Raw genomic sequence first — 16,596 nt, 5'->3', positions numbered from 1 at the left:
CACAGAAAACATGGAGTATTAGTAACTTTTATTGTTTGGACATGATTTGACTTTGTCTTTTTATGTTTCACCTTAAAAAATACTCTTTATTTACCCAAAAATCATTTTAACCCATGTTCAATTCAACTACAATCACTCATTTTACATGGTAAAATTCTTTATTCACTAAACACACATCAACAAACTATTTTTTTAAATCCGTACATAACCTAAACTCGTATACTCTTTATGGACGAATGTAATATATATAAAATAAAAGAAAACCAAAAACATATGAAAAGAGTAAAATAAGCAAAGATAAAATGAAGATAACTACAAATTCCTTATACGTAAGAACGATGAGTGAAGATTATCATTTCGACAAGTAAGAGAATGCATCACTATGTGCGTGTATTGGTATAGTAGTCAAGTAATTAATGTTGCATAATGTCAAAGGTTTCATATTTGAGTCCACTATCACGTGAGTTTTAAAATTATTTATTCAACTACCAAATATATTATGTTAGCAACTTAGAATCATGAACTTTATTTATTTACACATACTAAGGATTCAAACATAATATATTAACAGCTGCAGAAGAGAAGACTGATTGATTGAACCCTAAAACCGGTTGGAATCAAAATACAATGAGAAAAAATAAACAGAAATGGTGTAGCTACAAGATTGTTGGCTGGATGGTACCATGATCAACGTTGAAGCGTGGACGGAGTGATTTGAATTTATGAATAAGTTGGTGAAGGTCGTGCTTCCAGGACCATGTTGGGGCATTCAGAGCTCGGATGGAGTTGAGGCAGACGAGAAGAGTTCCACCTTCGTGGAGGAGGACCTGCAATATCAACATCATTGCAAACTCAATTTCAGGGCAAACAGCTTCGCTCATGACACTAATATCAAACTTTTGGGTGTTCTAAGCAAATTAAAAGCCAAACAACTACCCAGAAAGTGAGATCTCCAATTAACTCTGGACGAATGATTTTGTTGGCATGGAAATGGGTGTGTGTGTGTATGTGTGTGTGAGGGAGGGGGAACGACAGTTTCCACACATAATATATTCATGATTCGAATCCCCAGTCCATTTGCCATGATTCACCACCACCTTCGAATTTTTTCAGCTCTAAATGTGAAGGTTTTTGGTGAAAGGTAGTGCTTGCTACATGAAAGAGCCGAAAGAACTGACCTTGGAACACATTATATACTTAAGAGTTTGGTTGGGGGGGTGGGGGGGTGTATGATCTCCATCCCAGTCAATGAAGAAAAAATTTGTCCCCATCACATAAAATGCCTAAAAAGATTTTTCTTTTCATTACTAAAAAGTTAGAATAAGATGGACACTAAATTTTTTTGACAAACAGTAAACTTGAAATTTTAGGATTTGAATTTCTTTGCACAAATCACTTCTAAATCAAAAAATTACGAATGAATGTGTTCTAAATCTGATGCCTTGGCATTCCAATCCCCAATTTGAAGACTACCAAAGAAGATATTCCTAATGAAAGTACTGAAATGATCTGTACTAGTATCAAATTTATTAGAATGTATCCAAAATTGAAAATGAGGCAATCGCTGGAAAACTAAATTATAATTTAAAAACTTACTGTTAGCCAAAGTGGTATAAATCCTAGAACCGATGTAAGAGAGGCCAAAAAGATGCTAGACAATGCCAGAGCAACATTCTGTTTAACCTGCATGTACGCAAAGCATGAATATGAAAAACTTTTAAGAAAACTAAGATACACGACAAGAAGATTCATAAAAAAATAAAAATAAAAATAAAAAAAGAAAGAAAAAAATGAAGGAATACCAAAGAAGTAGTTTGTCGAGATTTAGCTACGGTGAATGGAACCCCAGAAATATTATCTTGTAGCAAAAGCACATCGGCAACAGCTATTGCAGTTGCACTTGCACGCTCTGCTAGGACTATGCCCACAGTGGCAGCTGCCAACGCTGGTGCATCATTAATACCATCACCTACCATAATAAGGCCTCCACCTGCAAAAGCATTTTTTAACATCCGGTAAGGATTGATGACATCTTTAGGGGAACTCACTGCAAAACTAGTCCTTTCGATGATAAGGTTAGGGTAGATCCTCCATCACATAAGCAACGGTAAGTAAGTCAGATTGGTCCGTTCTGCCATATGTACCTCCATATTCTGTTGAGTACGATTTGACAAATGGGTACCCATACAGTGATTCTGGTAATAATGCTGATAGTAAATACCTGTATCTCTCGGAATTTTTGCCACATGATAGAGCTTGTCCTCTGGCTTCAGGCTGCAGTGAACTTCTTTAATGCCCACAGCATCTGCCACCCTCCGTGCGCTCAACTCATGGTCACCAGTTAACATCATAACACGGAGATTTCCTTCATTTTGCAATGTATTTATGACATTTAGAGAATCAGCACGAGGCTTATCTTCAAAATGAAACAGGGTCACCTGCACAAGACACAAAATGATATGATAGCATCTAGTTCCTGTTATTCACATTTTCGAGTATCATATACAGGAGACCAATTATGGCACAACTGGGAAGGCCCGGGATCAAATATTTTTCTACAATAACACATCCACTTTAGTCTATTTCAAAATATTTATTTAGTGTCATACTCCTTTTTAGGATCATCTATCCACGCTATTACCAGTTGGAAAACAGGATGCTATATTGCAGAATGTATGATCCATACATTGTTTTTGACCATATTCATTCTATAGTAGATACCAAATATATATCCATCAATAGCAGTAGCACTCAGAATAATAGACAAAAATCAGGCAGATAGGTTGGAATATAGAACTGTTTTTAACTTTAACATGAGTTCACTATATATATAAAACTGTCAAATATTCACAACCTTGTTATTGACTGACAGAGCAGCACGGACAAAGTCACCTCCATAAGAAGAAGTGTTAACTGCCTCTATAACTTTTCTTGATTCATCATCTGATGTAAAAAGAGAAGTAATGTACTCAACAGAGCCAATTGAAGCTTTCAATGGTTTACCACCTTTAAACCCTGGCTATAACAAACAGAATCACTGTAGAATTAGCTCCAACAATCATGTTTCTGATGCAATTAATCCCACCGTATTAGAAAAGTAATCTCTGGAGTAAGCAAAAGCCCTGAACTAGGAAAATTTATCAATTAAAACGGACAATCTTAGTTCAAACACAAAATCTCCTCTACACCCGGGTGTACCATACACCCGGGTTGACCCGTACCCAGATCCTAACCCGCATGCTAATCCAAACCCGTATTCTGACGCAAATCGTGTAAATGACACTGCTTATAATTGACATTGTAACATTTTAAAATGTTATAGTGTCATTTTTAATCTTATAGTGTTATTTAAAATATTGTAGTGTCATTTATAATCTTATAGTGTCAATTACAGGAAGTGTCATTTATATTTCTGAATAGTGTCAATTATACACAGTGTCATTTACAATGTTATAGTGTCATTTATACGCAGTGTCATTAGTACAACAGAATAGTGTCAATTACCGGCAATGTCATTTGTATAACCGAATAGTGTCATTTACACGATTTGAATCAAGATGCGAGTTTGGATCAGAATGCGGTCAAGATCTGGGTACGGGTCAATCCGGGTGTACCCAAGATCACCTCTAGTTCAAAAGGCACCAACTACCTCAATCAAATTTGCATTCTTTTGTTACTAGTGAAGAAAGACTTCCTATTGACTAACAAGAAACTATCAGCAAGTCAAGAAGGTAATAATCAAATCAGTAAACCGGAACTAAATAAAGTGGGACAAGGGTTATATGCAAAAGATAACAGTGCATAATAATTCATGCCTAAGAAAAACAGGATTAAAATAAGTAGAGTAAAATATGCTAGTTGGCATCTCAATGATCTAGTAAACTTATATTCAGTACCTCAATGCTAGAAATTGTTGCAAAAAGACCTCTTCCAGGTAGATTCTCAAACCTTTCTACATACACTGGAGGGAGATCCTTCCCAATGCTATGATCCACGACAGCTCTGCATAAAGGAATCGGGACTATAGATCAATTTAAAAGTCGGCAAAGTCAGCATATTTAAGCAATAATACTGTCACAACTCATAAATTTATGATTCGTTAGGTTTCCGGAAGGTACTATTAATTATCATTAGATCTCTAATAATGTTCAAATTCCATCTCACTCGTTTCTATAGAGATGTTAATACCGTGTTGTTTCAATCTAATTAGGGGATCTTTTTGTGCTTTATTAAAAAGGTACACTAGCTAAACCAGGTCCAAACCCCCAATATGTACATAGCACACAACCACATTAAATTTGTAAGCAAAAGCTAGAAATAACAAGGTACATCAATAGTCCAGTATGCCAAGTTAAAAAAGATACAGTAATTTTAAGAAACCTTCCAATAGGGTGAGTAGTTCCCTTCTCCATTGCAGCAGCAACTGCGAGAGCTTCTTTCTCACAGCTGGGTAAACAACACACATAATTTTGTTTCTTGTTGTTGCTAACATGTCCATGTATTGGTTCAATCGCTTTACACATGAATTCACCAGTAGTCAATGTGCCAGTTTTATCAAATGCAATATTTCGGCATGAAGCTAGCGCATCTAGGACATGACCACCCTTCAGTAAGATTCCCTGTCAAAAAAAATGTTTGTCAAAGTAAATAACACGAGCAAGTATCTTTGGAAAATTCAGAGAACTGAAGTTAATGAAACTTAAAAAAAAAATTATCTCATTATTCTCATAGAGGTTAAATGTAATATACATAGTCTTGCTGCAGAAAGCTTAGAAACTTAAATTTCTGTGTAGAACAAGCTAACAAAATGCATTACTAGATTGGCTGACTAAAATCTGTAGACAGTAGAATATCTTCTAAGCTGTATAACAGTGTCAAATTTTACTTCTTCAATGCATTGTTAAGAAGTCAACTCTCTTATTTCACAGTTTAAAATAAACATTTCCTTTTCTGATAAAACCAACAAATTAATACTCCCTCCATCCCGCCCAAGATGCTACATATTCCTTTTTGGGCCGTCCCAACGAAGATGCTACATTTCTATATTTGGCAAAAATAAGGAATTTTAAACACTTAATTAACACTAATTAAGTATTTCTTTATTACATTCTCTCTTCTACTTTATCACTTTATTACCTTCTCTTTCTTACTTCATCACTTTATTACTTTCTCTCTCCTACTTTATCACTTTATTATTACACACTTAAAACATTAATCTACAACTCCTTAAATCCCGTGCCGAAAAACAAATGTAGCGTCTTGGCCAGGACGGAGGGAGTATAAGCTTATATAGAAATTTACTGAGTTGCACTCCCATTTAAATACAAAATAACAGATTCACTATTTCCTACCTGCTACTTTTTGAATACTATTAAGTTATAGAAATCACTTATTTCCATCCTCATGTAAAACTCTTTGTCAACTCAAATTTGACCTTGAGAACCTCAAGGAGGGGAGCATTACAAGCTTCCATACTACAATAGATATTAAGTTGTTTTAAACAAACACATTTTAACAACCAATCAAGTAGCTCATTAGAAAAGTAGCCAAGGTCAATACTACCAATTTGAAATTAATTTTTAATGGTGTAGCAGTGGGTATTGATTAGACCATCTCATTATACAACTATCACATGTTTACTAAGTGTAACACAAGAAGATGCTACCAGTGTCAATTTAATTAAGTGAACAGCATGTGGACAGCTGGTTCCTGATTTTGAAGCTTTAAGAGACTACCTTTCTTGCACAAGCACTAATTGCAGTTGCGTAGACTAGTGGAGCTACAGCTAATGCACAAGGTGATGCAGCTACCATAAGCCCCAATGCACGGTAAACTGATCCTCTGCAAACTAGAGAACTAAATAAAATTAATAAAGTCTGCAGAAAAATTATATACATATATATATATATATATATATATATGGGTTAATTGCCTATAAATACACGAACTATACTCAAACTTTGGTTTTTAACCAAATCTATTTTTTTGGTCAAAAAATACATGAACTTTTACTTTTTTGGAATTTGACATGAGCCTGAAATTTGCTGACTAATAACCTGATTGTCTGGAATCCAATGGAAAATCCAAAGGTACCATTGAAAAGATCTTGAAGTTATCTTTCTAATGATACTTATATTGTTGGATTTTGGTCACCAAAAGTAGTCGAAAAATGGCATGACAATTGATGTCATGAAATTCTATATTTTTTCTTTTTTCCGACACTTACGGTGATCAAAATCCAACAATATGGGTATCATTAGAGAGCTATCATCAAGTGGTTTCAAACGGTACCTTCGAATTGCCCATCGAACACCAGAAAATAAAATTATTGACCATCGAATTTATGGACTCAAGTCAAATTTCAAAAAGTTCGTGTATTTTTTGACAAAAAATAGATTTAGTTAAAAACCAAAATTTGGGTATAATTCGTGTATTTAGAGACAGTTAACGCTATATATATATATATATATATATATATATATATAAGGTTAAGATCAATGGAGAATTTTATATTATTCGTTGTGAATAAGTCAACAACTTTACCGAATAAATCAAGAGACCGTCTGAATATACATATATTCATAAAACATGCACCTTCAGGATTTGGGATTTAAACCCCAGGTGGAATGTCTATTCAGTAAAATTAAGAAAAATTGTTGCGCGTATTTCTTAAAATTTATTGACTTATTCATATCGCCTTTCTCTCTACATTTAACATTCTCTTTTGATCTCTTCCCTATGTATATATATATATATAGGGTCGCGTTCAATGGAGACCACTAAATATTCAAAGAACAGAAACCAAATCTCAGCCCTTGATCTTATCTAATCTAACGGTCAGCATTTATTCACGTCATATTCAACGGATTTTTTTGTTTGTTTAACATATACAGGGTCGAATCTCACATCCCCAAAAAATCAACATTTATTCACGCCATGTTCATCAGATTTGATGAATGTTCAATGGAATTACTAATATGTTCAACGGATTTGGTGAACGTTCATCAAATCCGTTAAACATGGCGTGAATAAATGTTGATTTTTGGGGAGTTGTGGGATTCGACCCTATATATGTTCAACAAAAAAATCCGGTGAACATGCGCACGAATAAATGTTGACCGTTAGATTAGATATTTATCTAATCTAACGGTCAACGTTCGTTCGTTTAACGTGGAATTGTGTTGAACTTATACAGGGTTCGAACCCCCAAACATTCAACAAATTATTGGTATGTTCAACCGCATTACTGGACATGTTCATGACATGTTCAATGTTTCTCCATACTCTACTTTTATATATATATAAATAAGATTGAGATCCAATGAGAATGCTATCTTTCGTGAGAAATAAGAGTAACAAATAAGCCAATATAAATCTACGAATTGTAATGCATGAATAAAGGTAATGTGAAAAAAAATTTGCCCCCTACAGGATTCGAACCTAGGTTTGATTGAATGTCTATTCGTGAATTACAAGAAACTTATTCGTAGATTTTATTGACTTATTCGTTATCAATTCTCATTGTCATGGAAGATAACATTCTCACTAGATCATTTTTTTTTCTCTCTATACATATTGGGTTCTAGTGAGAACATCCTTTCGTGAGCACTGAGAACCATGCACAAACACATAAAATACATAAACAAGATATTGTCAAATCGTGAACAATTATAATACATGAACAACCACATTAGTTGATTTTCGATCCTGTAGATATATTATGTTTAATTGTTCATGATTTGATCATCTCTTGTTCATGTATTTTATGTGTTTTTGCATGGTTCTCAATTCTCACGGAAAAATGTGGTTCTCACTTGATCCACGTAAAACACATTTGTGGACACACGTACAATATTGAACTAGTTAACTAACAGTCTAATTAAAAAGACAGAACAGGGCTTCAACTCTAAAGAAAGGCAACGTGTGCCTTCAATGTATTGATAGCAGATAATATTATACCTGATGTACTGAAAAATGGCCACTTAAAGAGAATTGGGCCCATCAATGCAATGGCCGCAGATAAAATTATAACTGCACGGCTATACTGTTCGCCAAAAGTATCAAGCCATCTTTGAAGCTTTGGTTTACTCTGCTGAGCTTCTTCAGTCAATTGTACTATTTTATTCAGCGTGGACTCTTTCCATGTCTTTTTCACCTAAATAAGACTTTTGATTTAGCAACAACGATGGAAGTTTAAGTTCTTGAGCAGTAAAACAAGAGTAGAGATGACATTCCATGGTTGCAAGGCGAGACATATCTTTTTTCTCAACAAATCAAGAATTCCTGTTAATATGCATGTAAAGCAGAAAGAGATGAAAAATAGTATTCCAAAGACCAAGCATAAATCCTTAAAATTTTCATACAATGATTATATAACCTCAAATTCTTTAAATATCATTAATAAATCAATAACATCTTTTGACATACTTAATGATTGCATAATCACCATAGTTCAGCTGAAACTACATCTTAACTTCTCTAGTAAAACTCTCATCATAAGTAGCTCATTCCTACATTGTCAAGTATACATCACTAAAGAGGCGTAAGTAAAGATAAATTATACACCAGTGAAATATTTGCTAAACTGAAAACATCAGATCAGATTAAAAACAAAGTTCTAAACCAAAGAGAGAGAGAAAAAAAAAAACTTGGCAGTAACATTAGGAAAAGTAAAAGGGAAACAAAAAATAAAATAAAATCATAAAAAGAGTTTATAGTATATATCCAACCTTACAAGCAGTATGAAAGCATACTGGTATGCTTTGGAAGAAAGAAAAAAAGGAAATAAAAGGTGCAAGCATACCTTAACAATCATCATACCGTCGAGGTTCCGTGCACCACCAGGAATACTGTCCCCAACTTTTCTTTCTACAGGTTTGACTTCCCCTGTCAAGTGCTCTACAGTAATAGTTGAACTACCTTGGGAAACTTCACAGTCCACTGGAACTGACTGCGCATAGTTTAGATAAACATTATGATAGTTCTGGATGAATTCATACAAATAAAACTGTTGAAAGGTCAAATAGCAATTCTTAGTGATCTGCATCACACAAAACGTCTTTTGAGTCATAATATAGCAATACTAAGATTGACAGGCTGCATATTATAAAGCAATTCTATCTAGATTTGTAGCTCAAAGTTTTGGACGGAAGAGCAGGCTTAACAGGCCACTAGTTTATATGTTGATGTTCAAAGAACATGTTGAGGAAGCTTTGGCAAAGTGTCACCAAAGAAGATAAGAATATCTCAGGAGCCTGACGATACACTTTATACTATTGAATGGCCTAACCCAGAGTTACCTGGAATGTGGTAAACAAAAGGGGAAAGGGTATAATATTTCGGTTTTCTGGGGAGGGGTTTTTTTTTTTTTTGATAAGTTAACAGCTAATTAAAGAAATTGAAAGACTATGCCACGGTGGACTCGAACCCAAGACCTTTGGCCCTAGGCATCAACCACTCTACCGCTTGGCCAACACACGCACACGATACGCAGTATGCTACATGATATGTGAACCATACTTGTTTCCTTTATCAATCTAAATTATATACAAATGCAATCTGTCATATCACTAGGTCAAAATATCATCAATTTTCAGAAAGACTTTTAAGTAGGAATAAGAATATTGCTATGCTAAATTTTGCTACTAATGCATCAACTAACATGATGTATTACAAGTAGTTTATCAGGTCAATTCAAGAACAGAAGCAAACATCAAATCACATGTTAAGTTCAAGAAGTTCAATGGAAAAGTGTGCTACAAACAAGGATCTGGAATGAAGCTCATTTAAATGCAGTTAAGTCCAAATAGGCTAAAGAACAAGGTGAATAATAATACTATAGAGCATGAAGAAAAGCAGCTAAATGTTCAATTTTTCCATCCCAAAGTTGCAGACATTTCAGGCCTGCAAAAGAACCAAGAAAAAATATGCTTCAAAGCCTATTATCAGAAGATTCAAAATACTCATGTGAGGAAATCTCAATCAAGATTCTGGTAATACAGTACAACCTCTATTAAGTCATGTCTTTGTGACTACAAAAAATTATTCTTAAATGGAGGTTGTTCTTCAATAAAGGTCTAACATGAAAACTTTTTTTTTTTTTTTCTAATTTTAAAGTGCATGCAAAATACAGATTTAAAAAAAAAAAAAAAAAAAAAAAAAAAAACAATGAATGAAGAGCATAAAAAACTTCTCAAAGAGTTGAATAGTCAGATAGAAGAACTTCACTACAACAACCAGATGGACATGGATGTCTCCCTTAATCATCCAGATGAGCAACAAATTGTGTATGCTTTAATTGAAGAAAAAATCATTGAAGGAATTAAGCAAGAAGAATGATAGAAATAATCTGGAGGATGATAGCACATAAGTACAAAAAGTTTCATGTGAAGTAAGCAAGCATGATCGGCAAGTTGGAAATATTTTGGGTTCAACAAGAAGGTAGTCATGTGAACGAGCTATTGAGCACACGCAAGTTAAAGGATGTGGTTACAACACAAAAGATTAAGTCGTTATCACATGCACCTTTGGACTAGTATTTTAAATCATCTGTAACGAGACATATATATATATATATATATAGGAGAAGGTTCAATGGAGAAGTAAATGTTTGTAAAGAAAGGAAAAGCAATCTCATGATAGACCGTGGCATCTGTTTTCTTTTCTTTTTCTTTTTAATTGAGTCAGTTATTTATTCTTAGTTCTTCTTGTCAAATAGTTTGGGCTAAAGGCCTATAACGTGTGCATGGGCTTTTAGGGTTAGGGTTTCCTTTTTACCTATTTAATAGGCTTATCATAGTTAGAGTCGTTTATGTGGAATCATAGTATTGTTTAGGACAGCTATTGCTGTAGGCCTCGGTGAGGAGTTTTCTTTTAATTTCTATCATTTATAATATTACCGTTCAGTTCTCGTTCCTTCTCCACCTTTACTCTATCAATTGGTCCGACCTGCCATGGTTGCTACGACGCGCAGCACCGAGTCTCGACTGGATTATTTAGAGAAGGTGGTGTTAGAGTTGCAGACATCGCTGACCTCCCTTACCAAAGCAGTCGACGCTAACCGTTCTGCCATGGAAACTCAACTTGCAGCCATCTTGGCCGCCGTGTCTTCCACTGGAAAACAACCCTTCGTTCCAGATGATCCCGGCGACTCTTCCACTGGGAAACAGCCGTTCGTTCCCGACAACACCAACCCCACCACTATTCCGATTCAAAAATCTGACTTACCCGGGTTCGATGGATCTGATCCCGTGGGCTGGATTGCTCGAGCCAACCAATATTTTCTCGTCCATTGCATTCCCCCGGCCATGAAGCTGCAGCTTGCTATTATCGGCATGTCTGGCGCAGCTATTTCCTGGTTACAACTACTCCTGCGTCGTAACCCCAACCCGGCATGGCCACAATTCACCCAAGCTTTATTGGCGCGTTTCGGCGATGCCTCCACGCTCAACACCTACGAGGCCTTGTTTCTATTACATCAAACAGGATCTCTGGAGGATTACATCGCTGCTTTCGAAAGCCGCGTGGCCCAGCTGCCTCCCCTTTCAGATGACCAGTGCTTAGGATATTTCCTCGGTGGTCTCCAGCGTTCGGTGCGAGAGCAGATACAGGACAACGCTCTCACTGACTACACCTCTGCGGTCAGCGCAGCGCGCCGTGCTGCCCGTCCTAGTACCCCTACCGTGTTTTCCCACCGTGTTACCCCTCTCACAGCCGGCCAACCAACAGCCACAGCTACCTACTCTTCCGACTCCACGGTTTCTGCCGCCTCACTACCTTTAAGCAAGGCCAAAAACTTTCGCCAACTGCCGCAATCAGAGATTCAAAAACATCTTGCCGCTGGTACCTGCTTCCGTTGCGGTCTGACTTTCGGACCCCTTCACCGCTGCCCGCCTAAGACGTTGAACGTCCTTGTGTGTGATGAATTGGGGGAGCCCGAGTTCGATGCACTACACCAGCATGCGCCTGTTGAGGCATCCTATTTCCGGTCCATACTTCAGCCTTGAGGACAAGGCTGTTTTGTCCGGGGAGGCTATTGATAGACCGTGGCATCTGTTTTCTTTTCTTTTTCTTTTTAATTGAGTCAGTTATTTATTCTTAGTTCTTCTTGTCAAATAGTTTGGGCTAAAGGCCTATAACGTGTGCATGGGCTTTTAGGGTTAGGGTTTCCTTTTTACCTATTTAATAGGCTTATCATAGTTAGAGTCGTTTATGTGGAATCATAGTATTGTTTAGGACAGCTATTGCTGTAGGCCTCGGTGAGGAGTTTTCTTTTAATTTCTATCATTTATAATATTACCGTTCAGTTCTCGTTCCTTCTCCACCTTTACTCTATCATCTCAGCCGTTGATCTTATCTAATTTAACGGTCAGCGTTCGTTCGTTTAACGTTCAACGGGAATTGTGTGGAACTTATACAGGGTTCGAACCCCCAAACCCCCAAACGTTCAACAAAATTATTCGTATGTTCAACCGTTTCTACTGACATGTTCAATGTTTCTCCATTCTCTACTTATATATCCTTCTCCATAGAATGCGACCCTATATATATACACATATATATTATTTATTCCTAAATGGAAGTGTGTTTCCTTAAGGCGAGACTGAAAAAAATATGAATTATGACAATGTAGAGTTTATTCCTATTTATAACTGGTCCCAAGTTGGAACTATCAAGTTTTATTCCTAAATAGAGTATTTCTTTATAGAGGTTTTGCTTTATCTATATGAATATCAATATCGATTAGTTTGTGGTATAAGTGTTAAACAATTTATATGGGAAGTATCAAAAACTATTAAAATATTTTAAAATATTGTAGAGATACAGAACATATTGGAATTCTTCTTGTCACTTTTTACCGAGATCAATATCTATAGATCCATCCCTTGATATTTCATAAAATAAGATACTGCTATACTGATATATTCACATATTTTCATTCTTGCTCATAACATTAGATTGACACTCTTTCTTCGGTGATCAAAGCCGCGGTATGACAGATGTCTTATAATGTTTGCATTATATTTGCTGCTGTGACAAGTCTAAAACTCGCAGCTGAAAAACAAGCCTGGTTAAATATACATTATAAGAACCTGCTCGGGTCATTATATGCTAGGCTAGATATAGAACAAAGCTAGCATGATTGATCCTTTTTGGGTATGCACCATAGTGGCCACAGCAACACTATCAAATAAAATGCACCATATCATACAGGGGGGGCGTTTTGCTGAGCTTATAAGCTCCTTTATACAAAATATACGCTGTATAGCAATTTATAAGCTCTTGAGAAGTGTTTGGCAAAGTAAGCTACTAAACAGTCTAAAAGATGTAAAAATAAGTTCTAACAACTTATAAGCTCTCCAAAAAATAAGTTATTTAACCTCAACTTTCTTTTCTATAATCTTATGAGCAACAATCATTTTACAAAAGTAACACTACTATATTTTGTTATTTCCATCGAATACCATTCTATTTTCATCTCTCTTCGACTTTTTTTTCTCTATCTAACTCACAATTCTCTTTTTAGCTTATAAGTTCAGTTATCCAAACACTTTGACAACTTTAAAGCTCTCCATACATCTTATAAGTTATTGGAGCTTATAAGCTCTTTAAAATAAGCTTTAGCCAAACACCCACATAGAAATTCACAAGAATTCATATATGAGAACAACAAAATGATAAAACACAGACCTCACCAGCTTTAACCAATATGTATGATCCAATTTCCAAATCATTGACGGGAACTTTGTGGTACTTCAAATCAGAAAAACTTGGATTATTCCCATTCTCCACATCCAACTGAAGCGCAAAATCGGGATGATTCTCTTTCAATTCTTTCACATCAACCATAGACCTGCTCGTAAAGTACTCCTCCGCAATATGAGCCAAATTGAACATGGCTAAAAGTAATCCACCCTCCAAGGCATTCCCCATAAACACCGACGCAAATGCGGCTAAGGCCATGAGCACATGAATATTGATTTTCCCACCGACGAGGTCCAAAGCCGCATCCAGCGAGGCCGATACCTGAACGAAGATGTAGCATAGAATAAGAAACTGCGATGATTGGATTGCGCTGAAATCGCAAACAATTAGTAATCAATTTACCCCAACGAGAGGGAAGGCGACGGCAGTGAAGGCATGCTGAAGAGGCGCGACGACGGGCTTAGGTAGCAAGTGCGGACACGCGCCGGCGGCCAGGAAAAGAGCCGTCGCGCAGCAGCAGAGCTCCAGATGTTCCCTCAGGAAGTTGGCTAGATCGGTCCACTTGACAGCCTCCGCAAATCTGAGAAATGTTTGCTGAGATTTCGTCAAATTAGCATCACAGCCACCGTGATTGTGATGGTGATGGTGATGATGGTGGTGGTTGTGATTGTGGTCGTGGTTGTGATTATGGTGATCGTTGTGGCTGTGATGGTGGGAGTGGGACGAGCATTTAATGGAGGCGAAATAGGAGATGTTGCGGAGGCGAATTGGGGGTTTGGGTTTTGTATGAAAGGAAAATTTGTTGTTGAAGTGGAGCTTGAGTCTTGTGATTTGGGGGGAGGTGGAGAGGAAGCGTGATTTAGATGGGAAAGACAGAGCTTCCATGGATGGTGGGGAAGAGGAAGGTGAGAGCAATGAATTTGATTGTTGATCGTTGAAGAAGAAGAGCAGTAGAGCTGAGCTGAGTCGACTGATGGCGAGGATTGGGGGATATGGGGGGAAGGGGGTAGGTGGATGTGGTTAATATTGTATCATATTGTCACACCATGTGCTCATTCTCGCCGCCATTATTACCTCCTCACACATTGTAACTAGTTTTGCTCCCGTGCGATGTACGGTAATAGTTATTTAACTAAATTATTTAAAAGTATAAGTAATCTATACTTTTTAATGTTGAATGTCTTTTTATATTATACTAATATTTTTATAACTTAAAAGATAATATTGATAATTTTTTTAACTTATATAAGAGAGATCTCACTAATACTATAATTGTTTAAATAAAGGTGACTTTTTATAGTTGTATGTAAGTTAAATCAATGACCAATATCAATTAACAACATATTTTTATCAACTATCATTATTAGCTAGTTAAAATGTTCATCAAAATATTCATATGTTTTTATTTTAGGTTTCTATTAAGAAATAATTTTTTTCTAAAACTTTATTTATGCATAGTAGTAAAAAAGATTTTCTAGAATTTTTATTATTTGATGCATAATATACAACTTTGAATTTTTTTCAAAATACTTCATTCGTCCCAGTTATATAGGCTGATTGAATTCTGTAAAATGATTAAGAAAATCATTGTAAAAAAGAAAATTATACAAGTATATTCCTAACATGTCCATATTTATTATTTGACAATACATTAATGCTATAGTGAATCAAAGAATTAAATTAACGCATATCAGGACAATAAAGATGAGAAAGAATTAAATTAACGCATATCAGGACAATAAAGATGAGAAGAAGTTTCATGATTATTTTGAGCACACTAAAATTTATATCTAGGATCATCCAATAAAATGATGAATTCACTGTATATCTTTATGATCTAAATGCAAAAAATGGTTCATAGTTTATATCTTAAAGTGACTTTTAATTTATTTTAGCCAATCTTTGGTTCATAGTTAATATATATATATATATATAACTAATATATTTTAGAGATACAAAATTAACTATATTTTAATTAAAATAATAGAAAATTTATAACAAAAAAATACCAATATGATTTGGAGTAGACGAAATGAAGACAAACTAAAAAATAAAAATAAAATTCTAAAAATAGTAAGTTAATTTTAGTAGAAAAAATATAACTTATTATTTATGAAAATAGTTTTCTTTTACATACAATAAGAATATTAATAGAAAAATTAACGAATAAAATAAGAAGATTAGCGTTGACATAAAGATAAAGAGATTAGTAGAAAAGTTATTTATTGCTTGAGAAAGAAAACTATTCTTTTAGAATCTATAGATCAAATATAATTGGTATAAATATTTCAAAAAAAAAAATTAGAATTTTAATGGAATAATTGAAAATTTGAAATTATGTGAGAAATTATCATATTTCATGTTATAATGTAATTCATTATTCTTACATTATATATAATGGACAATGAATATATTTGAAGGAATCATTAATTACTATACTATAATATTTGTAGGTGTGAACTAATTACCATAAACAAAAAAATATATATAAATCATCATAAATATACATATGTTATGTACTAATTATAAACTATCTATATTATATGAAATAAATCACAAAAAATAAGTACATTGATATGTACATACATATGTTATGTACTGTATTGGAAAATATACATGTGTATACATATAACCGACTATTAATATGTGAATGAATTAGTCAATATTGACATATTTATGATATCAACTAATTATCATATTTAATGCTTTAATTAATTGCCAAATTTAAGATATGACTAAATAGTGATTAGTATAGAAATTACACTCTAGTTTTGGGCGGGAAAAAAATTGTGAAGTTGGATGAGCTTTTATATATATATAGATACATCGAGGTCGTCCAATATCTTCCTTTTTTTTTAACATTTATAAGAAGATCCACATCCGTCTCATCCA

General features: G+C 34.8%; 1 protein-coding gene across 1 annotated transcript; it reads right to left on the bottom strand.

Annotated features, from left to right (window-relative positions):
• Positions 1 to 461: 461 nt before the first annotated feature.
• Positions 462 to 14,713, bottom strand: LOC130990945 (probable cadmium/zinc-transporting ATPase HMA1, chloroplastic). Its single transcript, XM_057915164.1, has 12 exons — positions 14,107 to 14,713; positions 13,690 to 14,025; positions 8,804 to 8,950; positions 7,960 to 8,155; positions 5,736 to 5,848; positions 4,381 to 4,619; positions 3,897 to 4,002; positions 2,855 to 3,019; positions 2,222 to 2,438; positions 1,803 to 1,990; positions 1,597 to 1,683; positions 462 to 827 (listed from the first exon to the last, which is right to left on the bottom strand). Exons 1-12 carry the CDS (start codon positions 14,587 to 14,589, stop codon positions 657 to 659), a joined length of 2,448 nt encoding a protein of 815 aa, XP_057771147.1. The 5' UTR covers positions 14,590 to 14,713; the 3' UTR covers positions 462 to 656.
• Positions 14,714 to 16,596: the final 1,883 nt, after the last annotated feature.

Source organism: Salvia miltiorrhiza, chromosome 6 (assembly GCF_028751815.1).
Source record: "Salvia miltiorrhiza cultivar Shanhuang (shh) chromosome 6, IMPLAD_Smil_shh, whole genome shotgun sequence".
NCBI classification, from domain to species: domain Eukaryota; kingdom Viridiplantae; phylum Streptophyta; class Magnoliopsida; order Lamiales; family Lamiaceae; genus Salvia; species Salvia miltiorrhiza.
This window is presented reverse-complemented; position numbering and strand designations above follow the sequence as displayed.

What these genes read in the sequence shown, in the direction of transcription:
- LOC130990945 (XM_057915164.1), bottom strand. Translation starts at nt 14,589, where the DNA reads ATGGAAGCTCTGTCTTTCCCATCTAAATCACGCTTCCTCTCCACCTCC. An exon ending in TCGCCTTCCCTCTCGTTGGG is followed by an intron (nt 14,026 to 14,106) that starts GTAAATTGATTA and finishes ATCTTCGTTCAG; the next exon opens with GTATCGGCCTCGCTGGATGC. An exon ending in AAAAATTCCGAGAGATACAG is followed by an intron (nt 1,991 to 2,221) that starts GTATTTACTATC and finishes ATGCTTTTGCAG; the next exon opens with GTGGAGGCCTTATTATGGTA.